Below are 27,349 nucleotides of genomic sequence, written 5' to 3' on the forward strand. Positions count from 1 at the left end.
GGGTTTGTTTTTCAAATTAAAACCCTTGACGAAAAGATGAGAATCAACTGAAAAGAAAAACACTATATTTACAACAATCGTATTTATTACAGAATTTATTTTGGAAATGGCACAAAGTGAAAACACATAAAGTTGGCAATAGACTATGTAAACGTGTATCTATGTACATTCAATTATTAGTGCATTAAGACATTATCGGTCAATTACATCATGTACAATTTAAGTAAACAAGTCATCAGTTGTTTTTATAGTAGACATAAGTGTAAATAACAAAAATAATTAAGACTAAGTATGGCTTACTGGAACACTTAATTGAACAAAGCGATTGTTAATGTTATTAGTAACACACTTCTGTTTTTAACTAATATGTCAAGTCCAAATGTCAACAGTTTATGGCAACAAAAGCAGAATGGGATGATGAAAATGCTTCATCCGGATCTTCACAGTATTGTTCTGAACTCATCAAAAATGAAACTTGGCACATGGGCTTCTGCGACCTAAAGGACATAGGGAAAAAAAGAAGAGAAATATACATTTAATGTATTTTATCACATTTGACAATATTACTAGCAGCATTACTAGGGTCAAGGTTGTCCTACCTTGCGTGACAGTTTTGTGTACTTCACGTAGTCTTCAAGGAACATCAGAGCTCCCACCACATCAGAAGGCATGTCGGGGATCTTCTGACTGTTATAGGGGCAAATGGATAACATTCACCTGTTTGTAACTTACAAATGATGTATCACTTGTATATAGACTCTTATGGCACTACTTCGTTTCTATTTTATTCTATTTACTTGCACTATTTTATCTGTTTTATTGTGTTGCACTGTTGGAGGAGCCTGGGACCTAAGATCTTCATCGACATAACTACACTGCAGCTAATGTACGAATGACGATAAAAGCCTTGAATCTTGAATAAAGCCATTAGAGGATACATTTCAAAACAGTATTCAGAACAAGCTAAATAAAACATAATTTAACCTTGAACTTCACAAAAATAAGTGTTAAAATGTTTACTTTGTATTCCAAAGTACTCAAGTCTGGGTCTTCTTGTTACCTTGTGCACTGCTCCATGATAGAGCGGATGAACTGACCAATGAGAGCCAAGAACTGCTGTGTGTATCTGGAGTGAAACTGCTTGAGCAGGGTGAGCATGCCGAGCACCAGAGGAACCCAGTCCACTGGATCTGCAGCTTTCCTGCAGGTCATTCCTGGAAGAAAAAAAAAAAGACATGAGACATATGGCCATTAACATGTGGAAGCAGCACCAACTCTGGCATACTGACGGAATAATCCCCCATATCATTTTTCACTATTAGTCAAAACATATGGTGTGCACTCAATCCTTAAACTTACCGGTAGTGACTGCCTACATTTCCTAGAATAATTATGTGTGCAGTAAGTAAGTAGCATACCCATTTAATAACTACATTTAAACTATAAAATAATAATAATGGTTGCAACACAACACTGGTTGTATGAGTTGCACTCACATGTATACAACTTAATAATCATCAACCACAGTACATTAAAAGCTATAAATGCTTTTTAAAGTAACTGTAAAACAATTTGCCTTGGTTTTTGTTGTACTGCAGTTTAGGCAGCTGAGCGATAACAAACAGGAAGTTGATGATGTGAAAGTACGGTAAACGCTTTGTGGTGATGTAGATCTGAAAGAAACACAAACAGAAGAAAGACCGTCAGTGTCCTGCATAACCACAGAAAAGAGACAGAACATGGCGTGGGGGAGAAATGTGCTTCAGTTTGGGTGGTTTTTGAAAAATGCATTAATATTTGTCAAATTGATTATTTATCACATGGTGTGAAAAGAAACAGCAATAATCTGCAGACCTTGTTGAGTGGGTTGTGAATGCCGGCGGCCTCTAGGTGAGCAGCGATGTCGTACAGCAGAGTGTTGTCCTCTTTAGGATAGGGCAGGGATGGATCCTGGTAGTGAGCTTCAATATCTGCCAGCAGAGACCTGGCAATGGAAAAATAAAGTTTGACATATGGTAGATTAATAAAGGAGTAAGATTCTTAAATAACTCATAATTTATCAACTAGTACTTAAATGGTATTAATAAACATTAAATGCCTAGATATGACCATTACTGTGAAGCAATAACCCTCTTGATGGTCTGGGAACCAGGGTGGGATTTTCACGGCGGCCATGACGGCCATGGCCGTCGTAGCCGTATAACCGTATACGGTTGGCTACGACCATATAACCGTAGCCATATGGTCGTAGCCCCTCGGTCTGGCCGTTATGCCCCACAAAAAAGTGTACGTCCTACAGCCACCATGGCCTTTGGGCCCCTCACACTGTTAAAAGTTGCTTTAAAAGCGTCAGAACAGTGGTTTCTGAACTGCATTATGCTGCGTTCACAACGGACGCTATGCGAATATTCTCATCGCTCTAACCGCTGGAGTTTCACCGCCGCTGTCAGCTGTGTTTACTCCTGTCATTCAAACAGGACCCGCTGGAGAGGGGGCGGGGCTTATATCCATGTAAATACTGTGGTGGAAACCAACTACGACCAAATTAACCTATGTTACCGTGATTTAATTGTAATACACGTTTCAAAATGATGCCGAAGTAACTAAATACTGATAACGGTTAGTAAAAAAACATGCTTTAATGCTTTGACAAGTGTGCAGACAAGACGGCATGCAAAACCTTTTAAAATGCGCGTTTTGTGAATGGAGATTGGATCGATCAGGCTAAACTAACGTTGTAGCTGCTCCGTCCACACTCACAACAACGTCCTAAAGACAGAATTAAAGCAGCGACTGTATTCATCATGACAGAGACAGTCTGTGGTTTGTACTGGTTTAACTTTTGTCTAGTTTCTGAACAGATATGAGGAGCTGTGAGGAGCTGATTAAAGAGACACACACACACACACACACACACACACACACACACACACACACACACACACACACACACACACACACACACACACACACACTTTTGCATTTCAAAGTATGGCTTGTTCATACAGTTGAATGTTGGAGCTTCACTGTGCACTGCTGAATGATCATGTATGTGCAGAGTTTGACCCTTGAAGGCAGGGGCGGCGGGTGCTGTAGGCTAGGGAAGGCTAAGCCTTCCCAAATATTTGTGTCACTGCATCCTGGTAAAATACAAATATAATGTATAATGTCTGTGTCTTTGACATTAGCGCTGCTAGCCACCTGTGCCCTGTACTACGAAGCCAGTTCAACATACCCTGGATATGTTTGAGTAGCAAACAAACTAACAACAACAAACTAACAAACGAGATCTCGCTAAGCGGTCCTACGACGCTGGTTATCAACTCGGTAAATCAAGCCAGGGTTTCTCTCACCAGCTGAGAGCACGTTCACGTGAAAGGGGCGGGGTTAGCTACATTTGACCAATCACAAACAGGGACAAGTTTACTGACAGCGCAGCGTCATACTTCATTAATGAAAAGTGAACTAATATTAGACAAATATGAGCTTTAAACATCCATGACTTAAACATATAATCCAGGATACAAGCCACAGAGCTGCACCTGCAAGGTGAATACGGAACAACTGGTTAAAAAATAACTAGGCCTACCGAGTGTTTGAAAGAGTATAGTTTTATGATATCACTGCCCCGTCTAAGACACGAGTGGATCTGACTTTAATTACATTTGACTCGAGTGTTTCGTCAACATAATGTGTTGCTTAAAATAATACTTCTGCATACAGTATGTGACACTGTGAGTGTTGCACGGCCAGATGAGGCTGGAGAAGCTGACTCAGATAAGGAGATATATGATATATTATGATATTATATGATCGATGATCTGATTGATGATGTAATATGAATGATAAGTCTGACACGTCAGCGTCTTCTCTGCATACGGCAGTTTAAACTGTATTTCCTTTATCCTGTAATATGACTTGAGAGATTTAAACTCCGCACACTGAGTTGATCTCTTTTCTATAGACGCAGGAGGCGGGCAGCGTCAGGTAAAAAAAGTTATTTAGCCTTCCCAAACCTGAGCCTCACGCGCCGCCTATGCTTGAAGGCTGTTTATTCTGCTCTGAAATGGAATATATTTGTTACATATTAATAGAATTTTTGATTTTTAGATTTCATTTCGGATTTGTGAATGGGAGTAGTAGTAGAAGATGGAAAACATACCAAACAATAATTATTCAAAGTAAAGTATTTCATTTTATATACAGTAATACTAAGGAGGCATAGGCCTATATGATGATACGATTATTGATATTAAAAAAGTGATTTGTTTTTTGTCATTAGAAAGTGGAGTTATTTATTTGTAAGCTCCAAATCCTAATCTTTTCCTCAATGGCCATGTGTGACACCAAAGGCCAAATGGCCTTGCCCCTAAAATGACGAAAATCCAAGCCTGCTGGGAACAAAGCAATACTTTCCCTTCACCACTAATGATAATAATGATATAATAACACAATAACAGAGACATTAGAGAGGTGGTGCTTTAGGATTTGACTGACTTGTTGAGGTTTTCCAGGGCAGCAGCCAGGTGTTTGGAGTCAAACTTGCAGGAGAAGTTCAGCTCATTAGCAATCTGCTGCCGGAGAATCTGCATCTGACCAACCTACAACAAACACATTTATTTCACTTTATTGTAACAACATCATAGCTTTATTGGCAGTTGAAGTGGCATGACATGATGGAGGGGGTGATAGAAATGCATTTAAGAGCAAATTGAGCTTATGTTTCATCATCAAAGAAGGCACATTTTGTGATCATTAATTATCAATAATTATTTTCAATTATAACATTATTACATTTCTTGAACCAGTACCTTCATGATGGCCTCCAGGTATGCACCCCAGATCTTTTGGGTTTTGGCCACAGCACTAGCGTACACTTTACTGGCATTACCTGTTGCACAAAAAAACAAAACACACAAATTGATATTCTTCTCGAGGATTAGGAAATCATGGCAGTTAGTAGGATTTCCTGAATGAATACCTACCCACAATACCCTGGACTGGGTTGACAGCATACAGGATGGCTTTAAAGACATCTACCACAGCTTTGTCCTTCAGGATGGTCCTCTGAATCATCGTCAGGAAGTTCTGATGTGGAAACAGTGCAAATATATTCAGTTATGCATCCATTTGTGCATTAGAGTCGCACAGCCCGAGACGGTAGGCTAATTACCTGAAGTTCCTTGACAATCATGAAGCAGAGCAAGCGGTCTAGTCCATTGAGGCCGAATGTACCCAGAGTGTTCTGGATCTCAGAGAACAGCCGGTTGTTGGTCACCTCGTGGTGGCTCCTCAGGTCGTACCAGGTGTTCATCTGGTCAATGTAGCACGTTACCCTGTAGGAAAGTGTATTAGGTGGCTGCAATATTCAGCATCTACATAAATAACCAAAGCAGTGTCATTGTGATGTTTGAGGAGGCATACTTGGGATCAGTGATGCGGAGGATCTCTCTGCAGAGACGACCGATGAAGGTGGCAGACTCGTCCACAGAGGGAAACTTTGGGATGGGGATGTGGGTGGACTGGTGCACACTCTGCCAGTCCTGGATCTGATTGGAGGAAAGTAAAGGACCAATCACTCCGACAGATAGACAGAAAACAACCCAAGCATTTCTCATTCCTCACAAAGGGGTGACGCGATGTCGGTCCGGGGACATAATCAGAAACCGTAAAAAGCTACTACTGTGATGAGTCTCACCTTGGCTCTGAGGAAGCTGTTGCATTCCTGTTCCACATTGTAGTTGATGATGCGGGACACTTCTTCCTGCCAGATTTTAAGGCCGTAAATGCTGACGTAGTCCTGGATGTACTCAAACGACCTGTAGAACCCATCCATGGTGGCCGCCATGTCCTTCAACTTGGGCATCAGCTCACTAGACTGGGAGATTGAAAGTCTCTTAATTGAACTGTTATCCTTGATTCTCACTGGGCAAAAGGACATTGCCAATACATTACAATTCTCTGCAAAACTTGTATTTGCAAATTGTTTTGTCCTGGGGAATCTCCTCCAGTTTTATTACTACTTTGTATTGTTGTATTGTTTATGTCCAAGATATGACACAACCTTGATCATGCACTTTAAATCACAAAAGCATAGATATAATCATCGAACAACACATTGCAAATAGTATGTCTTACCTTAGCCTTGGGGTTAAAGATCAATCCTTTGTGCAGAGCATATGCTACCCTCTTCACCAGCTCCTTCCTGATGCCATCCTCCAGAAGCTGCTTAGGGTCCACCTTAAGCACAACAGTATGTTTGTAAAGTCACATCATGTAATCTTAGACTGCACTGTGGTCCTACCAAAAGTTCAAGAAGTGCATACAACTTTATCACATCATCTACCTTTATGATCCCAACTAGAGTTGTCTTCATCATCAGGATCCCCTCAGTGAAAATGGAGATGTCATGGGTGAGTTTAGCCACCTTTAATCACATGAAGACAAAATATGATTAGCCACTCAAATTAGGGATTAAATTAAATTAAATCAATACAATGTAAAAGTACTAGGATAAGCTATTTATATAAGCTGTTATATTATCCCTTTACCTGCATATTTAGAAATGTGCCTGCAGATGAGTTTTAAGGTCCTTACACACCAAGTCGATTTTCGGCGTCAATAGATGTCGGGACGTTGATGAGCGTCGTGTCGTGTGTCTTGGTGTGTACTGCACCGCCGTGCCGACACCATCCGCCGCCGATTCGACATGTTGAATCGGGAGGCTGTCGGCTAAAGGCATGGATCTATAAAAACCGTCGGCCAAAGAAATCACTCTGATTGGCTGTTCAGCTTAGCGAATCAGTGCATGAGAAGCGTAACGGAAGTGAGGGACCCAAACAAACTATAAAGAAAGCAAATCTGAGATTTCATTTAACTCCAGCTCTCGACACAGGTTCGGGAAAGCTCCATGTGCTTCTCGCTGTAGAGTGAAAATGGAACGCACATGCTATTTGTTGTTTGTTTATATCACGCAGTCTGTTCTTCTTCTCTCTGTTATCACGCAATCTGTCTTCCGGTTGTTGCCTCTTTGAAGGACGAATACACACTACCGCCGCCTGCTGGTAAGGAGAGTTATTGCCACTCACGCATGCGCAGTTCGTACGTGCTACTTGGCCGTCGGCTGAAGTCTTTGCGGTGTGTTCCAGTGCGAAACATGGCCAAAACGCAGGAGACGTGAGGCGACGTTCCGTCGGGACGTGTTCTTTGATGTCAGTTTGGTGTGTAAGGACCTTTAAAGTCACTTGGCACATTTCAATTCTAAATATCAGCCTTTCTTATCCAATTTATAATTTATGCATTTTCAAGTAAGTGCCAGAGCCTTCTTTTCTAATCAGATAAAATCAATTGTCAGCTAGAATGATTGCCTCAGACTCATATACAGTAGATGAGTAGACTTTGAGGCAGGATCGGGCCTTTTTTTCTATCTGTAATCTAAGGATATTGAACATGTTTTTTACTTCATAGCGAGCCCCGAGCTGGGAATAGTCCTTCAGCTTGTCCTTATCGAGCCGCGTGGGCACCTCCATGATGTCGTGGATCTGAAGCTTGATGATCTTGGCCAGAGACGTGAACATGCTTTCTGGGATGATCTGCAGCACCTGGAAACAAGGACAAAAAACCACAAACTGAGTAAGCACTAACATTGGTCTTACGTTATGCCTTTGAGGTTTTTTTGGTTAAGACAGAAGAGTATAGATTAGCCTTCAAAAGCAGATGGTGCTAGATGAAAAATCTTGTGTACAGCTAGTAGGAGCAAATCTTCTGGCATAGAGTAACATGGCATGTGGCTGATGAAACCAGAAGGCAATAAGGTACACATCCACTAGTTTTTGGGGTAAATTTGCCAAACAGATGGTTGTAGAGAAATCAATCGTGACTGCAGGTGTTGCTGCAGCTTCTGGAAAATGATTCAGAGCATGCAGAGCTCATTTGTCAAAGTGGTGAACCATGTTCATTTGTGAGTGCCAAACAAAATGTTAAAGACTGTGAAAGAAAAATGTTTATTTTTGTGAAAACGTGACTTCATGAGTTCACATTGTCTGACCTTTCTGACGTAAGCCACCAGCTCTCCAGAGTAGAACTGTGAGACACTCAGCAGGTCGGAGCTGTTGGCCTGGTTGATCCTCAGCAGAGGAAGGTCCAATGCAGACGCCAGCTGGCCACACAAACAAAAACAACTCTTTAAACACCACGGGTCGCAATGCTCTAGGGCAAAGTTAGGGGACAAATGTATTCATTGTTATTAATATTCCTGGTCCTTACCTTCAGAAATGTAGCTCTCAGTTTGGTGACCATGGACGGGCTGACTCTGATGCTCTCCTGCATTATTGATGTGAAGCTGCAGAATAAAACATAAGACAGAGAAAATGAATTATGCTGTACAGACAAAAAACTAAAAGGAACTCAAAATAACTGCAGCACAGTGGTCATTTTTATGGCTAAACAGAAAGGTAAGCAGACTGTCTTAACATCTTTTGACAATGAGAAAGACACCAAATAATGTATATTACAGTGATAAAACTAAATATAACAGAAAATAAGTGGCTAACATAGCTTTAGCAACTAAAGGATTCCTTCTCTTTTTATTCATGTTTTCCCTACCATTTTCTTCATAACCAGTCAGTCTTTTTTATGTTTCAAGTACCTGTCAATGATCTGCCATGCGTAGGACAGATCTCCAACTATCTGCATCGTAATGAGGACCTCTTCTTTGATGTTGATGGTACGGATCATTTGGTGCAGAAACCTCCTGGTGTCAGACAGGAACTGACACACCTGAAGGTTAGACTCCAGCTGGTGGAACTCCTGGACCTGAAGACCAAACCAAAAACAGCACACTCAAAAATCTGCATCCACTCGTTTTATTTTCTCAATGTTTGAAAGACATTATCCTTTATTGGCTTTCGTTCCATTTCTGAGGATCATTTGGTGCTGGCTCAGAAGACTGTACCCATTGACTCGCTTATTGTGTAAACAGTCTGCGGCAGAGCAGACAGGAGAAAATGAGGGTGTTAAAATCCACCGAGCCCACAAGACATTTCTATTATGTATTCTGATGTGCCTCTATTTATATATACATTTCATAGCAGTTCAATTTGTCATTTTGTTCTGCTATCATTGTTATTGCATTCACCTATTAGCTATATTCACAAGGCAGAGGCAATCAAAGGACCTCTGTGAGCTGTGAAATAGTGCACAATTATTCAAATAGGGGTATCAGTTTAATGTAAAAATGTAAAGCCAGGATAAAAACAATGTCCTTATCTTTCTCTCACCTCAACGAGAGCCTGTATGAGCTGAACTGTCTTCCTCCCAGCAGCTGTGGAGTCCTCATAGTTCAAAGACTCGATCTGCTTTGAGATTTCTCTGAACCAGGCCTGTAAATTCTCTGCGAGGAGTGAAAAATGGGTTTGGTACAATCGGAGAAAGAATGTTATTGAAGTATTTTTCACAAGTGTTGGTTAAGAAGAATGGGTCTCTCTGCGAGAGCTAGAGTCGCAGCTACAGAAATAAGTATGACTGATGTTATTTAATCCGCCTCTCTGTGCTTGTCCTTGATGCATTTATTTCTCCACTATGTTTCCCTGCCTCAACATTTTTCTCTGAGTTCCAACTTAAACTCATTATGTGAAAAATAATCCATGACATTGTAAGTGTGAAGCGCTGCACAGCTGAGGTTCCTTTAGTCAGCCACACGTCTTAGCCGTGTGTGTAATCCTTTCATCCTTACAAACAGTGTAACTCACCGTTTTTCTCCACCCTGGTAAGAGGTTTGACGCCAGAGAAGACTTCGGCCAGCTCCGTCATTCTCTCCGATCCCTCCTTCTTAAAGCTCTCCCATTTGATCTGCTTCTCCAACAGCATCTGCTTGAACATCTGGAAGAGGGACAGCACAGACACAGTGGCATGGTGGAGGGATTAGTCGGATGAGATGCGTAATGAGAACATTAGGTTTGCGTCCTCTCCTAATGATAGACTGGCTAGCCATATGCTGTGTATGCTAATAGGAGACGGAGCGGACGCACCTAACGAGAAACACAGTTGGCTGGATCACGTTGAATTATTCAGGCATATCACACTGTCATGAGAGGAGCTCAGAGCGTTTGACAGCAGGTTAACAAGCCCAGAGTCCCTCCTCCTTTGTTTAACATCTATAATAGTACTCAATTTGATCTTAATTCCTTGTATTTCCATGTTTGTATTCATACTATCTAGTGTTGAAGAGACGTACCTCTTTGAGTGTGAACTCATACTGAGCAGTGTCCAGCAGCAGCTGGAACAGGATCCTTGGGTTGTACTTGGAGTCGTTGAGTACTTGTTCTTTGATCTGACGCATTCGCTTGTTGTTCAAATCATAGGCTAGAATAAAATAACGTATTTCAATCAACTGTCAATGAAAAACAATGTATATTCGCACACTTTAGAGGTAGAATAACTCATTTGGAAGTCTGGAGCGAATGCGATACAAATATTACAGCTCATAAAAGTGAAATTCAGCCTGCGTAAATAAGAAGAAGTATACATTTCTCACCATTCCTTGAACTTTAAAGTTATTCTGAGCTTAATTAAAACATCACAACAGACTTATGTAATTTTCTGCATGCTACATTGTGGTCCTAAGTGAAAAATCTGCCTAATATTCCCACCTGACTCAGCGGAGTGCAGCATCAGCCAGCGGATGGCGACGTTGCAGTCCCTCAGGCAGTTGAGTAGTTTGGGAATGTTGTCCAGGATGATCTCCTGCCTGAGGAAACCCTCCTTCAGCAGCTGCTGCACCTGAGGCTTCAAGCTCTCCATGCTAGCTGCATACCGAGTGGCCTAAACACAAAGTGATGTGTGAGTGTTGGGTACGAGATATGGTTAAAAGTATGGACAATATATAACTAATTCACTTCTAAAAGTGGCCTTTAGGAAGCATGGTAATGTCTGCAGTTGACACTCTAAACAGGGGAAAACGTGGTTGGCTCCTCCTGCTTTGGCTGCAGAGTTCTTCATGACTATGACACTGCACATTTTTGTTAGTACCTGTACGTCACCATCGTTTACCAAAACTTTTCAAGACAAGTTTAAAAATGTCTTTCGAAGGTCACAGATTTTATGAATACCCTTGCGTTTCAATTGAAATGCTGCACAGTCGTATTGACTTGCAAATTCTGTAGACGGCAGCTATCAGGACCTGCATACTAACTGAAGGACTGTAAATTGGGGATGCTGAAGTCTGTGTGACATTGAAGCTAACCAGTAAAATGTTAATACCTGCTCTTTAATGTTAGCAGTCTCTAGAGTGTAATTGAGAGCAGTCTTGGCAGCTTTGTATGGTTCCCAGGCCTCCACCAGATTCACCGTGATCCCCATGTAGATGCTGATAACCTGCAGGTAGACGACATTAACCATTCAGCACAACATTCACAATACAAAAAATTGTTGTTTACATTCAGCTCTAATCTACTGGCATGATTATTGGTGCATATTGAGCTTGCAGGACGTCCAGTGAACAATCCTAGCGAACAACAAGTGTCTCACCCAGTTGTCAGGGAAGTACTTGTCCACTATCTCCCTCATCTTTGCCTGCTGGGTTTGCAGTATAGAGGGGCTGAAGTACAGGCACACATAGAGCATGGCTGCCTGGTTAGCCAGTGCTGTGCTACGATGCTCTGGCAGAGGGTACGCAGACACCTGGTGGACAGGAAGTGAAATGTGAACATTTGACATTTCTGTGAATCAAATGTTCAAAATGTATGTTCGAGCAAATGTCTCTCACTTGGTTGTATATGTCGTCCGAGCGCAGCCGCCCAATGACCATGCTGATTAAAGTGGAGCTGATGGGAACTCTTTGGAAGTAGCTCTCGGGGTAGTTGGCAGGACGTTTGGCTCCAGGCTGACTGGAGAAGCCTGTGCTACGCAGCAGCTTACAGATGTCATCCAGGTTGGAGTCGCCTGAGGAACGGGCGGCACTGAAATAGAGACAATTTAAAATCTGAGGTAACTGAGGACAAAAGCTCCTTTTTCTTCTGATGATTACTGGTAACACATCAATTGATTATTAAATAATGTTGCTGTAATGGTTTCAAATGTTCAATTTAGTTCAGTCCAGCATGATTCTGTAAATGTTATTGACGAAATGAGATATTTTCTGTCAATTACACATTAACATATTGGTATTATATTCATATAAGAACTAATCTTTTCTTGTAAACTTATGAGCGTTGAAAGTAAGACAAATTAAATGCATCGTAATCACATCACATTTCATTACATAAAGAGTTGATGCATCTGAGAGGCAGAAGGAGAGAGATAAAAAGAGATCAGGTACACCAGCTTTATTGTTCACTTTGTATAAAATGTCAAATGAATGCTCGTATGAGTCAGGTAAAATGACTCATCTTTGCTGTGAGCGAGCTCACTGGCTAACGAGTGGTTGAGGACATTGATGCAGTGAGTCAGCGAGCCAATGTTGTGTGTGTGTGTGTGTGTGTGTGTGTGTGTGTGTGTGTGTGTGTGTGTGTGTGTGTGTGTGTGTGTGTGTGTGTGTGTGTGTGTGTGTGTGTGTGTGTGTGTGTGTGTGTGTGTGTGTGTGTGTGTGTGTGTGTGTGTGTGTGTGTGTGTGTGCATGCGTGCGTGCGTGTGCGTGTGTGTGTGTTGGTGTGAGTCACAAGCACACCTGTATCTATAGTAGGATACAAGCATCCTCTCTCTGAGCTCCCCTTCTATCTTTTGGTCAATGACCAGCAGCATGACTCCATAAAGGTAGAGAGCCTCACACTGGAGGGAAAAGAAAACATACACAATCAACTCAGTAAACCTGGATCTAATGCGTAATGAATGTACATTAATCACACAATAAGTGACACAGAAAAGTCATTCTGACTCTTCGCAAACAGATATTTATTTTGTAATCTTGTTCCTGTAACAAAAAAAAATTGATTTGCATGTGTGTTACTTACTAAAAGCTGTTTCCCATCCTCATTTAGAAGCACCGTCTCCAGGGTCTGCTGAATATAAACACCCTCATGTAGGTCATCCAAATATCTGAAGAGAGGAGAACATAAAACAACAACAAATGGTTATATAGTCAACACTTTTAGTGGTTTAAAACATAGGGGGTGGGAGTGCAAATCAAGGTTGGGACACATGTTGTGTATTCTGAACTTTTACTGAACTGAATCTGAATTAAAAAACAAACCCTATATAGCTAGGTCCTTTCTCACCTGTTAAGATCCACTATGTATTTGTGGACACTCTCAAAAGCCAGATAGAACCTGGACAGAATCTCAATGTTGTTCTCTCGAAACTCCTCATCCAGGTCTTGAAGCTCAGGTTTGGCTTCCAGCTTTCCCTCGTAATACTCCGGACCCTGCGCAAGAATAAAACATTGAAACAAGTGCAATCAATAAAAGATACAGAAAGATCCTTCAAAGAGAGCACATTTGAAAGACTGGTTCAATAATAAAGCTTTCTTTTCCTTCATGAATCGTGCACAGAGCATGATCTTCCATGTTCTGAACTCTAGGGGAAACCTACAACCCCACAAACCCAATATTGAAATCGATAATTTTAACAGAAAAAAAAAATGACCTACCACAAAAAAAGATATTGGATTTAATATTTACTTCATCACAATAAGCTTGGATCATGTGCCCAGCATTCAAAGTCTAAAAAGTATATATGTAATGAAGTTGTCACTTTAGCTGTTGTATGTAAAGGTTAGGTTAAAGGGTGAGAATAACTAATTGTTTGAGGCCAACATGCCTTAGAAATCCAGCCCCCATCAAGTCCATACCTTAAAGTAGCTGAAGTCACATATAATATCTCCATATTTCTGTTGGTCGCTCTTGTCTTTGAGCCTGAAAACAGCAGGGATGAAGTCAGAGAGACGCAGGAGCTCGGCAATGATGGCATTTCCTCTGGAAACTACCCTGAGGATGGCCTGGCCGCACAGGTTGTTCTCCGCTAGGAAGTCCAGCATCGTGGCAGGAGGAAGAGGAAGACGGTGATGCACACAACAGCTACTCCTTCAGCCTGTGTTTCAGCATGAACTGGCTGCTTAAAATACTCCAGCTGAAAAAAAAAGAAAAACACGATATTTGAAAACAACTGGTGGGTCATTTCAAGACAGAGGCTAAGAGGCCATTCTCCCAAGGTAATAGCTTATAACATAAGTATTAACCTTATTTGGCACATGTATAATACTATCAGAGTGCTTTGCATTGTAATGGACGTTGATATACAGTTTGATAAGCATTAAGGACTTGACATGGCACAATATACTTATTCCTATTGTGTCTCTGTTTGTAACATTTTAACATCTCTAGGTTTTACAATTCCCAGGTCTCTTGAAGGCACTTGAATATAAATTCAAAATACTTGTTTAGCTTTTAATGGCCTTTTTGTTTGGTTGAAATATACTCATTTTGGTAGTAAAGAAATACACGTTATGTTCATGCTAACGTTAGCATGTAGCCTGCAAGCCACTTTGCCATACTGCTGCAGACGACAACACAAGAAAAGATGATAACATATCCTGGTAAACTGACTTTTTACGTCTTGGTGAATTCATAAAAAGAACTAATCATAAATCAAAGGGAAAAAGACTTGCCTCTGTGGATCTTCTCTCTCTTCCCTGTTTACTTCCTCATGACCAACCACATGACTCTGTCAGTGGGTGCGTTTGATTTGTTTCACGCTGCACGCCGGAGGAGAGCGGGCACAAGTACATCCATGGGTTCACTGACTTTAACAATTGGAATTACGTCGACATATTTGTTCTTTCTTTTTTTAAAGGATGTTATGGGTATAAAAGGTAGAATGGTGAGTAATTGTCGAACATTTACGAAACTCACAGTTAAGGGTAGATTCTGCACTCAGTTTGGTATTAGGCGCTATAGATCGTTTGTAATTGTAAAACTACTTGCTAATGTACATTTATTTTTATCAGCCTGAATTATATAATACACTCCATTAAACAAAGACACAAATCAGTCAGCTGAGTTAAGTGGGTTTATCTTTTCTTAAGTCCCAAACTCCAGCTTGGTGTACTTGTTTCACTAGATGGCGACAGAGATCCACTGAATCCTTTGTTTCTCTTTTTCTGCTTCTCCACAACACTGAGGTTCAGTGAGTGGAAATTCAGATTTCTGGCTCCAATAGGATGCAGTGATTTGCAGTGGATCGAGTAGGGGCAACAAGCCTGCACTGCAATTAAACCAAGCCACTGTGGAAAACTACATAAATACAAAATATACAGCTAAGAAATGTAACATCTTATACCCTTTAGTTGAAAATAAATCCTACTAAAATATACTTGTAGGCTTCTGAAGGGGACATTCTGTCTTTTGCCTGGAGAAATAGTGAACCTTGATGGTAGTTACTGGGGTCTATCACACACTATGTCACTGTGTTGACAAAAACTGACAGCCAAAATGTGTTCAACATGGGTGAATAAGCACAAGCCCTCATGTTTCCTTCAAATTCTGATTGAATTGGACTTTTATTGCCAATACGTCTAACACGCTGGCAGGCACTTCCTTTAAGCAGTGTGAGCCAGAGGCTAATAACAGTCATATGGAGGGAGCTGTTTGTTTAACCTGTCTGTGGCCAGATTTCATTTCAGTCCTGAAACAGTTGATGTGTGTGCCTCTTCATTCCGTGTTGAAACTATAGTGATACAACACTGCTGCAACGTTTTAATTGCATTTCATCTTTGGTATGCAAATTATGCTTAGCTTCAGGGCATTTCTACAGATGATCTTCCCTTTAACTTTATTCATTAGAAGGGAGCTGTGATTGACAGAAAAATAGGAGACAGAGGGTATGACATATGGCAAGGTGAGCTGCGATTAACGTCCCCAATAACGTGCTTCTTATCTCACCGAGCCACTGAAGCACCATTATTTCAATGCGTTTTTAGAGTAGGGTCAGGGGAGGAAGACAGACAGGTGCAATTTGGATTCATAGCTGGCCTCCTCATTGACCTGGCTGTCCACAAACTACACGCGGTGTCCCTGCGGCCGCCAGATTTATTACCCGTTTACCATCACACCAAGGTCACATTCTCAGTGGCACCTGGGTCAGCTATATGAGCTTCCTGGGAAGCATCATGAAAGGTTTTCACTAATGAGGTCTCCTACTACACTGCTTCTTTATTAACCTTCTGGTGCCTTAAGGGTTTTCACTTATTGTTATCCTTATTGGTCTTTGAAGACTCTCGTTTGAGAATTGCTTTAATTGTAAAATACTATTGTTGCACATGTGCAAGCACCATATATACACAGCAGCAGTGCAATGTTAACCTACTAAGTGATGCTCTAAACATTGAGTATTCGTTTAGACATCAACTCAAGAGTGCAAATTACCCTCACGTCTCTACCCATTAAGAGCATTGACGGATCTCAGTTCTTACTCCCTTAGTAGCCTGGCGGCCATTCACTGTTGGGTCAGGTAATTATCATTAGTCAGTGAAACCCTTGAATTGGCTGACGAATGATGATTGCCTCTTACCTCCGGGCTTCTTTATGTGCTAACAAACCCCCCCCATTTAAAGACTTCAGATAACGTTTTCAAGAAAGAGTGACTCTGAGCGTTATAAACTAAAAGTTCTCATCAGTATTCAGCAACCATATTAAAGTCCTGTGTGTGCATATAGTCTACAAATGGTGTGAATACACAAATACAAGGGCATCCATGTATATGAGTGTCTGCCTAGGTGCATTAGTAAACACACACACCTGCGTACACGCGTCCTCTCAGACCCTGTGTGCCCTTTATTAGCAGCATGTTGACTCTATTCAGCTCGGCTAGTGATTAAGCATTTTCATGGCAGGAACTTTCACACCGCTGTGAACTGTGTGAGGTGATTAAAGGCTGCTCAATTTGTAGTCCAGTCCCTCTGCTACTCTTCCTCATTGATCTTTTGCAGGCCCTTGAAGTGAGAGCCGCACACAGCAGGCTTCTCTCATCGGAATATCCGGATGCACACTCTACTCTTTCTGTCTCGCCGCTCTCATGTCGGAAAGTATTTCACTGACATGTTTCAAATCTAATTACACCACAAATTACCTGCCATGTATGGCATGTATTTCATTATGTTTATGTGATTAACTTTGTTGTGTTTCTTTTGATATGTAATTAAGCTCATTTATCTTGAACAGGATGCAGTTTGCTCTTTGCATATCAATCAAAATTATATTTATTAATCTAATCTTTAAGAACACTTTTTTTTTTAATGTTGATTTGAGTTACTACTGAATTTATAGTCTGTGAGGATACATTAAATGAAAATAAAATAAAACCCAGGAAGAGAGGCTGAGGAAAATGTAATACATTTTGAAGACATTTGTTTCATAACAGCAAATTTCAACTTCATGGAAAAGTAACCAAAGTAATTTGGACCGATCCACTATACACGTGATTGGAATTCATTCCATTGCTATTGGGATATACAGTATTTGTCTAGAATAAAGAGATGGACCAACCAACAAATTAACAGCCCGCTTTTAGTCGCCGGAAATCTTTTAATTCATCTGGAGTCTAAGATCTTGTTTCACTGCTACTTCTGTTTCCTCTGCTGCTCTTCTTGAAGTTCCTCCCTTTTGATTATCAACACTGATAGTTTGAGGATAAAGGGTGTTGTTCGGTATATTGTTCAGATTTGATAAAACCCTACATTTGTAATTATGCTGCATATAACTTAGACTGACTTGACTTGTCACCATTGAATAATGTGCCCACTTTCAACCTAGCCCGAGAGTACACAGCTAAAACACAACAACAACACTTTCACTGACTGAAAGACAAGAAAAGGCCACATGAGGGTTATTACATCAGCAGTGCTGATGTAATAACCCTTCCCACAAGATCCTCAAACCTAACACGTGGTTTCAGGACAAATAGCAAAGACTGATTGTGGTAATGTTCTTATATCAGATTTGATCAAAAAGCAGATGTATTTTTATTGCAAGTCATTGCTGCTGTCACACCTATTAGCATACAAATGGTTTTTAGGCCTTTGGAGACCTCAACGTTATTGCAAGCGTAATTGAATCTGATCTCTGTTCTGTGATTGAGAGGTTCCAACACACACGCGTTGTAGCACTCAGTGGGTGGTGAGCAATTTGTGCGAATGCAATCGCGCACCTACACACTTACGCACAAGGGGTTTTTCTCTGTTCTGCTCATTGTCTCATTCTCAAGTACAAAGCAAGAGGAAAAGACGTAAAAAAGGAAAGAGAATATAGGGAATATGATAATGTCCCCGATCAACACAACACATCAATCTCCTGTACACTGCTTCTAACACAGTTTGGATTCAAATTAAAACATAAACTATGAAAATGTACTTGCTATTAAGTGGTATATCGCTTTTTTATCTAATCCTAAAAAACATATTACACAGCGGAATCAGACGGAAAACATTTAAATAGTCAACATTTTAACCAAACTGCTGGATGCAAATAAAAAGGGAAATGAACAAAAAATATGAGGTACTGCTCACTGTTGCATTTGTATTCTGTTCATTACCAATAATGATATAACAGGGTCATAATAAGGTGGCAGCTTTATAGTTCTACCATTCAATTTTAAGTGACACGTCCTCATGACTTTAGTACATCAAATTAGAATTATCGCTGGAAATAGACTGACTTTCCAAATCCACATGGGGTTGCTATTTGGTAGAATCACATCTTTCTCTGCAGATATGTCACAATGAGTCTCCAAACTCAGATCTCTGACATGCTTTGGCTGTTGGTTCACCACTTACAGTCCAGTCTGTAGGTCAAGATACATTCTTCAGCAGTTGTGGATCCCCTTCTTGTATGTCAAATATGCTATTTCTAATACTTGTTTGTGACCATGTATCGTCAGACAAAGGGCATTAACATTGAACTCAGACAAACTTTTTGTTTAGTGCTAATAAGCAAATGTTTGCATGCTCATTTGCACCACTCTCATGTTGTCTGTTAAATGTAAAGCCATAGCCAGAAGCTGGTTAGCTTGGCACAACAGGTCGAAGGAAAGGAAGAAAACATGCATCCTGGTCTCAAACGTAACACAAATTAACACTACTTCTAGCTCTTTGAATCTGGGGGACTACATCTGAGTGTTGTAAAAATAAATGAGGGTCGTTACGTGCAGAACTAAACTATTCACTTAAGGTAAGTTCACAGAAGTTCATTTTTATTTTTTTATACAACCTAAATTGAGATGTTTCCCTTTTCCCCCCAAAAGGAAAATGTATAAGTACAAGAGATAGGTACCAACAGGATAATGCATGCAATGTATTATTCTCTTACACAAAGAAGCTGTGCTCTCAGCCTTTTTTATAGTATACCCAGACTTTGAGGGGGCTTATAGAGCAACACAGGCCCAGCGAACTCCTGATCCGAAAGAGGTGACCACCCCCAACAGCCCAAACAGAGACCTCACAGGGATGATCCCATGTCTCACAGATGCCCCCAGTCCCGGAAACAGCCGCATCCTCAAACAACCTGACGCTGCAGCTTCATGGTAAATGCACAAACATTGAGAAAAATGCATCGTCATCTCGCTTTCAGCGAGAAGAGGATAAGCACATTTTCCCAAATGTCATCTAATGAAATCATTTTTTGGGGCTACTGAACTGTCACTTGAGAAAATAGCTATCTACGTAGCTTTTCCGCTTTCGAGAAAAATGAAACAAGATATAAAGTAGAGTATATCAGGTAGACCTCCTCTTAAATCCTTGAGGGGGATCTTACCGGCCCTTTGCACATAAGGACACTTCAATATGTCACCCTAACCAGTTCACTGTTAGTCCTCATGCACTCAAATGTAAATTGTGCATTTCAGCATCAACACAGATGGATGAGGCTCCTCACCAAGGCTGTCAGTTTCAGTCAGGAGGGGGCATTCTATCACTACATCCAAGGCGGCACTCTACATGAAAGAGCCAGACACATACACAGCATTCCCACATCACTGCAGTCATGCATCTGTCTGCAAGGCTCTTGCAAGTTTCACACATTCCTATGTGAGTAAGTGAGTAAAGCAAGCAGCAAACAATAATCTATGCAGCATTAGAGTTATTAACAAAAATTAACGACCTCAAAATGTATTCAGAAGTATAGTAAATCTTCATTTGGACGCTTAGTAGCTAGGCCGTCGCTGGCTGGCTGGGGAAACTATGCTGACCTGGGTGCATCCAAATTAGATATTGGCATGGTTGCATGTATTACACAGTGGGAAGGCTGCTCTGGCTCAGTCACCCCGCTGCTAAATCTGGCCCGTGCTCAGCTAAGCAAACACAATGCAACAGCAGGGAAACAGCATCTCCACGGTCTCAATAAGCTGCAAATAATAGCAAGAAAAAATAAAAACCCACAGCTGTTTTTTTAAATGTTTTTTTCACTTGAATCCAAATGTTGTTTGTATCCTCACACTGTCATCGCATTGGTTTTGAAGTGAGTCACCCAAAAACTCTACTGAAAGTGCAAAAATAAATGTCTGACTGTAAAGTGGGGGACTGTCACACTTACACATGGATGGACCACTTTAAAGAGCTTGAATTAAAATCCAGTGACATAATAAACAAAGTGCATCTGAGCCTTTTTGTGGAAAAGCTGAGGAACAGCCATCTATTTACATCAGTCACCAGCGGCAACCCCTTGTAAATGAGGGATGAAAGGGAGAAGAGATGGAAAGAATGCCAGAGAGCAGCAGAGGGGGAGGGGGGGGGTAGAGAGTAAGGAGAGGTAGACGGGTGGATTGGGGTGGGTGAGACAGAAAGAGGAGAGACAAAGAGAGAGGGAGGAGGTGGCCATGATATCCCTGCCTGTCTTTGATCAGTGGTCCATGGGGAACGGAGACTGTGCAGATAGCTGGTCCACAACTCCTGAGGAACGCAGCTTCACATTCCTCCTTGCGCTTTCCGTGCTTTTGCAAAATCACTCCTAGTCTTTCAGACCACAGCACCTGTGAAAACACATCATGGCTTACTACATGCCAGAGGAGACCTGGCTAATGCACTGTAGTGCTATTGTCCAGCTGGTCCTCTTTCACTGGTGCTATTCATCTCAGGGCAAACTATAGTCTTACCTAGTGTTTTTTCTTATATTCTACTTATATTTAGACTACATATTTATATTAAGGTCAGAGGTCCTTCAGCAGAGCAGTACTGGTATGACTCAGTGATCCAGTTATTTGTGCATGCTGAAGAAGAACCAAGATTATCAAAAGACCGTATCAGAAGGCATCATAATTCAACAACCAATTATTGCATTAACACTGGTTTATGCATCAAAATATTTTTTTACTACATTTATCTGAAACCTAAATCTCTTCACAGCACAGTCTCAGTCCAACAGCCCTTTGCGTGGATAGTTTATTTACTGACAGTGCATCAAAGGACAGTGCTGAAACTGGTTAATGAGATGAACAACAAACAATAAAGAACATTGGAATACAGTAATGTGATTCGCTTATCAAAGGGGTTTCGTCCTGCATCATACAGCACTTTTGTCAGTGTCATGGCTGTTTTGATTGAGTTTATAGACATAGACCCTGATTTTCTTTTGTCTTTCTTTTTACTTTATACACCTGACTAATATCTGAAACTGTATAATTTCCTTAGAGCGGCAAGTCCTTCAAAAAACCTGACTTCTAACATTTTCACAACAACTGTCTTCTTCTTCTTCTTCTTCTTCTTCTTCTTCTTCTTCTTCTTCTTCTTCTTCTTCTTCGAGCGAAGAATGACTAACAAAGCACTTATATACTAATAAAGGACTGGCTTATCTAAAGCCAGTTGAATAGCACTTGAAATGTTTTTGCTCTATGAAACCTGATGTACTTATATGATTCTGTTTTCTTCAAGTTTGTATTTTGTTGGTCGAACGCACTTATTGTAAGTCGCTTTGGATAAAAGCGTCAGCTAAATGCAATGTAATGTAATGCAATGAGATCGTAAAAACCCTACTAAACAGCAATTCAATGGGATTTAAGGTTATATTATTGCTGCCTATGTGTTTTACTGTACTGTAGTAGTTTTTTATACTTTAAAAACGTAAAAAGCCTATGGATTGCCAAATAAATCTGCAATCCAGAATACTGAAGAATACGCCCTGATATAGTTAAATAGGCAAATCGCAGACCTCAGTATATCTCCCTAAAGTCAATGAGTGCAGGGACTGTTCCTCCTCGCTTCCCTCTGGATATGAATGGGTACACTGGATGCCCCTCCCTTCTCGGATGTGACGCTAGCCAATAGCAACGCACCCTGCGCGGTGAAGGAAGGAACGTCACATCATCAGCAGCAGTCGTTCGGCTGGGACTGCTGGGCTTGCAGTCTCCACAGCACTGCTTGTTTTTGTGTGTGTGAGCCACCACTTAAATACTACACACGACTGGAGAACGAATAGGTAAAGGAGCCCGTTGGCTTTGTAGGAAGAGCGAAGTTGTGGACGAATGAAGAGACATTGTTTTTGGACAAAGAAAACAGACTGCCTGGCTGCCTGTACTTCCAACCAGCGATAAAGCTACTTTGATGCAGCCGCTTAGCTAACAAGCTAACTGGGAATGTTTTCAGAGACTAGCCAGTCGGCTAGCCCGCTAGCTAGCTAATTCGGATGGAGAAAGTCGCTGTATAGTGTATACATTAAGCCAATAGTAACAATGATAATTTTATCTTTCGGTACATTTAGTGAAAGAACTGTGGCAACGTCTCATACTGAGTATGTTGAATATGTAGGGCTCCAGTGCTTTGTTGCCAATATCTAGTAGGGACAATAGTTTACTGACCCGGCAACAAGTCTGGCACACACTACTGCTTTAACGTTACTCTACTTTGTACCCATTTGGTGCAATGGTGTTATTAGTTACCTTGTTGTTATTAGTTAGCAAAGCATCATACGTATAGTGGGAATAAGCGTTTTGAGCAAAGTATAGGTAAAGATATACAAAGGAAAGTGGGGTGCTACTTTAACATTAGATCCCCATGTTTAGGGGGATCTGGTCACTGATAACTATTGGCGAGGAGGCGAGTTGGATGAACATTTTAAATCGCCCACATGCTTTGGATCAGTTCCTGGACTTGTGAAAGGCATCTGAAGCAGGAGGTGGGAGACTGGAGCACAAGAAGATGGCGGAGCGTTCCTGCAGAAGGTGGTGAAACCAACACTTGGGGGCTTCTTGGATTTATTGCCAGACATCTTATCCCAGATCGTAGGACACATGCAGGCCAAAAAACGGTACTTAACTCTGTTCTCCGCCGGTGCGTGTCTCATCCTGTTGTTTTGTTTTGGAGGGATACAACTCCCCCTCTCCAGACGGGGTCCCAGCCGGCGTGATGACCGCAGCCTCACCGGTTATCACCCCGGGGAGCGGTGGCGTCGCTTCCCGGGGTCCCTGCAGCCTTTCAGCCCCTGGGAGGAGGACCGGGGCGATAGTCACAATGAACACATATCTCCTAGGCAGAAGAGAGACGCTAACTCAGGCGTTGACTCTGGAAAACGCTGCAGAATGGAGTCCTGCTTTGATTTCTCTCTATGTGAGAGGAATGGATTTAAAGTGTACGTCTACCCCCAGCAGAAAGGGGAGAAGATGTCAGAGAGCTATCAGAACATTTTATCCTCTATTGAAGGATCTATGTACTATACACCTGACCCAGGACAGGCATGTCTGTTTGTCCTGAGTTTAGACACTCTGGACCGGGACCAGCTTTCACCCCAGTATGTGCACAACTTGAAAGTAAAAATCCAAAGCCTTCATCTGTGGAATGGAGGCAAAAACCACATCATCTTCAATTTATATTCTGGCACCTGGCCAGACTACACAGAAGACCTTGGCTTTGACATCGGCCTCGCCATGTTGGCTAAGGCCAGCATCAGCACCGAGAACTTTAGACCCAACTTTGACGTTTCTATCCCTCTTTTCTCCAAAGACCACCCTAGGACAGGAGGGGAAAGGGGCTACCTGAAACATAACACCATTCCCCCTTATAGGAAGTACATGCTTGTTTTTAAGGGGAAGAGGTACCTAACAGGAATAGGTTCAGACACTAGAAACGCTTTATATCATGTTCATAACTCTGAGGATGTGGTCCTCCTCACCACCTGTAAGCACGGGAAGGACTGGCAGAAGCATAAAGATGCACGCTGTGATAAAGACAATGCAGATTATGACAAGTAAGTACTTTCTTTTTAACTAACTTTAAGTGTATAATTACTTTTCTATTCACAACATTCGGGTTTTGTATGGGTTTGGTTTTTTACTTGCACTCTGCCTTTTATTGTGTTCAAGTGGTTTCTCTGTATTTTACATTATGTTTTACTGCTCTGGTTCACACTCTCCATCTCAGATAAGGTAAGTGTTGGTGTCATGAAAGTTTTGACAGAACATCATTTTCCTTGGTTTGAAGCTTAATTGACCACAGTGGGCTCTTTGACCATTTGATACTACAGATAACCCTCAGAGTAGTAGTATATTTAAATGGCTTTAGGTCTTTGTTCCCACAACATCACATTTATCAAAATGATTTATATTTTGTTATTGTTTCCATGGTGTTGATTTTTTACATTTTTCCTCTATTTGATAACTCAATGTAGATGTCTGAGTGGTCATTTACTACACTTAGATACACTTTTTGTTATATGCCATGGAATGCTCTCAACATCCCGATAGTCATGTTCGTGTGTGTTGGAGGAGGGGCTCTGTAAGGAAGTGGCAGAATTTTTCAGCTGTGTATTTTCAAATTCTAGCGCACTCGAGCTGGTTTCTCCAAAATGACCTACCCCACCTTTAATGTGTCATAATACTTTCATGGGATGAAGGCATTTAATTGTGATATTTCTAAATCCATCTTGGTCTAAATACTGTATTAAGTCCCAGTTTTCCCTGATTTAATTTAATAATGAATGAACTGATTCACTCAGTTAGTTATCACAATGCAGCAATCAAGAGGTTCTAGTGGACAATGGTGATTTGTCACTTCAAGTAGATTTCACATTGTCTTTATTTACCAAATATCACATCACGAGTTACAGAAAAGTAGATTTGCCTAAATGTCAGCCACAAGAGACAGTGTATTAATGTAATTCAATTGATATTGCCATCTGTTTAAACAGCCTGGTATTCAGCATTGGTTGAATCTGCTTCTCTGCATTTCCCCCTTTCTGCCTCTCAGTGTGTTATGAGTCCTGATCTTCTCTGACAGAAATGGTCAATGCAAAAAACGTACACACTCAGCTGTCAGTTATCGCGGTGCCTTATTACAAGCACATCGTTGTTTTAATAAGCAAGTAAATAAGTTAATTTGCTTAAACTCTATTGATCTCGAACGTTATATTTCTCAGTAATAATGTCCCAGAACTTCCTGCAGAAGGCAATATTGCACAGCTCCATGGCCCGAAAAAGTTGCTCAGTGATCATCACCACCCAGTCCTTCCACTAAGCCATGCTGTTCTCTGTGCCCAAATCCGATGAGCAAACTGGTGTCGGTCTCCCTGCTCTGGCCAGTGGGATTCATTTCGTGTCCCCCCAGACCGTGCTGTGTTGTTACTGGTGACTGTATGGCGCTGTGTATTTGACTGTGGCTCTTTGGAGTGGATTAGTTGGGACAAAGCACTGGTGCCAGTTAGGGGAAGCCACTCTGGCCCCTGTTTGCTCAGTCATTTCCCAGACTAACCCAACTGCATCAGCCAGGAATGCCCCGGCCCCAACCTGTGTCCTCCTGCGTGACCCCCACCCCGCCCCCATGTGGTTTGGGTCTGTTGTGACTAACCCAACTTAGTAGGTCAATTCTGCTTTGTGTGTTGACATGAAAAGTGAACGCACAGTGTGTGTCTCTGTTTATCTTTTTTCCTTTGAAATGCATAATCCAAGCGTGTATTAATTATTAATAAATGCTCTGTGGCGCTCAGTCAGTTATTGTCTTAGTTCTCAGTCCAAATTTCTAAATCTGTGTGAAAAACATGTTTAACAACATTCAAGCCGATATTTCTTGCCTCATTTTTGGCCACACATCAAAGGCGCTCAACTGTAGGCACAAAACAAAATGTTTTATTGGATTAGAATTGCAGACTTCACCTATTTTTTTAAATAAGCCTATGTGTTAATATTAAACATTTAAATGTTATTGACAGTTAATAACATATATACTTTTACAACCCTGTCTGTCAAAATGACAGACAACAAGATGGTGCACAACCACTGTTATGGTTTTGTTAGTTTTGGCAACTGACCATTCCAATGTGTGTTCAGGGGTCTGCTAAGAAACCTGGCTGCAGCATGGATTACAGTGGGAAGGAGGTGCTTTCTTTTTAATATTGTGATGTGATAAAGATGTGTTTGCTTAGCATTGATCCTCAGAGGATTCTCATCTCTGTGTCTGCCTATGCAGCTAGGTATCAGCTTAGAAGGTTCCTCTTTTGGCTCAGCAGAATAACATTCTCAATATCACTCTCAAGACATGAGCTAGCTGCTCTCTCTACTGCCAGGAGCTGCCAGGGAGTGATTTCACACAGTGAGATGGGTGGCATTGAAGCCATAACCCTGAGGAATAATGTATCCAGCTGTCATTAAGTAGCATTGGGAGAGAATTTGGCTCTTGAGTATCTCTGTAGGCCTTGCCGGCTTAACTTCATTGCATGTCTACAGTATGTTTAGTGGTTCTCAGTCAGTACATCCTGGGTAAGTCACACCACTATCAGTCAACAGGCTTTGGCTTCATCCCCAGTCCAGTGCTGAATTCCTGTTAAATTAATGTAATTTGTTGATCCTTACATTACCTGCTATGTGTACTGGTAGAGACCCCATATTCGACAAAGTCTCTTTATACAGGTAACGTGTTTAGTTGTGCTTTTCTGTGTGTGGGTCAGACAGTATAGTGTGTGGTCTAACTGGGGGGAAGTAATAGTTTCTGTGCCTGGCTGTGGCCCTTTGTGCAACAAATCCCTCTTATCCTCTCCCACTGACAACAAGGAAGTTTTGACAGACTGAATGCAGCCCCTCACTGTAATTACCATGTCATGGCCGTGTACTCTTTGTGTTATGGTTCAGACTATCCTCCAGATGTTCACGTGGAATGTATATGGGTTTTGGATGTGCTACGTAATGTTTGGCCTGTTGGAAGGAAAAAATCATTACATTTGGACACTGTATTTAATGCTGCGATGCACTGTGTGATTGTATTGATTTGGTTACCATTTCAGCTGGTGTATAATACAAATCTTCAATTTTGAGATTTGTGGTGGTATTTTAAGCACTTCAATTTTAGCTTGTTACTTATGTGTGCTTGTGGTTCATTTAGTTTCTCTTAGTGGTGCTTTAAATGTGCTTATTACCATTAGGTCTCTACAGTAAAGAAAACATGTTTAAGGAT

At 41.2% G+C, this 27,349-nt stretch overlaps 2 protein-coding genes across 2 annotated transcripts in view; one reads left to right on the plus strand and one right to left on the minus strand.

Moving 5' to 3' along the window:
- Positions 1 to 67: 67 nt before the first annotated feature.
- washc5 (WASH complex subunit 5) lies at positions 68 to 14,682 on the minus strand. The gene is made up of 29 exons (XM_034102989.2): positions 14,600 to 14,682; positions 13,784 to 14,061; positions 13,212 to 13,357; positions 12,948 to 13,032; positions 12,665 to 12,765; positions 11,765 to 11,957; positions 11,527 to 11,679; positions 11,260 to 11,373; positions 10,650 to 10,821; positions 10,235 to 10,362; positions 9,750 to 9,879; positions 9,279 to 9,391; positions 8,648 to 8,814; positions 8,266 to 8,341; positions 8,048 to 8,158; positions 7,461 to 7,601; positions 6,347 to 6,427; positions 6,139 to 6,240; positions 5,699 to 5,878; positions 5,425 to 5,549; positions 5,174 to 5,336; positions 4,986 to 5,088; positions 4,812 to 4,891; positions 4,498 to 4,601; positions 1,855 to 1,984; positions 1,577 to 1,673; positions 1,061 to 1,214; positions 600 to 687; positions 68 to 497 (listed from the first exon to the last, which is right to left on the minus strand). The coding sequence occupies exons 2-29, from the start codon at positions 13,967 to 13,969 to the stop codon at positions 441 to 443; spliced, it is 3,480 nt and encodes a 1,159-aa protein (XP_033958880.1). The 5' UTR covers positions 13,970 to 14,061; positions 14,600 to 14,682; the 3' UTR covers positions 68 to 440.
- Positions 14,683 to 22,257: 7,575 nt separating this feature from the next.
- LOC117460478 (exostosin-1a-like) overlaps positions 22,258 to 27,349 on the plus strand; it is a 41,378-nt gene continuing 36,286 nt past the window's right edge. Inside the window, exon 1 of the mRNA XM_034101906.2 lies at positions 22,258 to 24,155. Within this exon, the coding sequence (XP_033957797.1) occupies positions 23,203 to 24,155 (953 nt within the window). The 5' untranslated portion in view covers positions 22,258 to 23,202. The remainder of the gene's footprint in view (positions 24,156 to 27,349) is intronic.

The sequence above is a fragment of the Pseudochaenichthys georgianus genome, chromosome 16 (genome assembly GCF_902827115.2).
Source record: "Pseudochaenichthys georgianus chromosome 16, fPseGeo1.2, whole genome shotgun sequence".
Lineage (NCBI taxonomy): Eukaryota > Metazoa > Chordata > Actinopteri > Perciformes > Channichthyidae > Pseudochaenichthys > Pseudochaenichthys georgianus.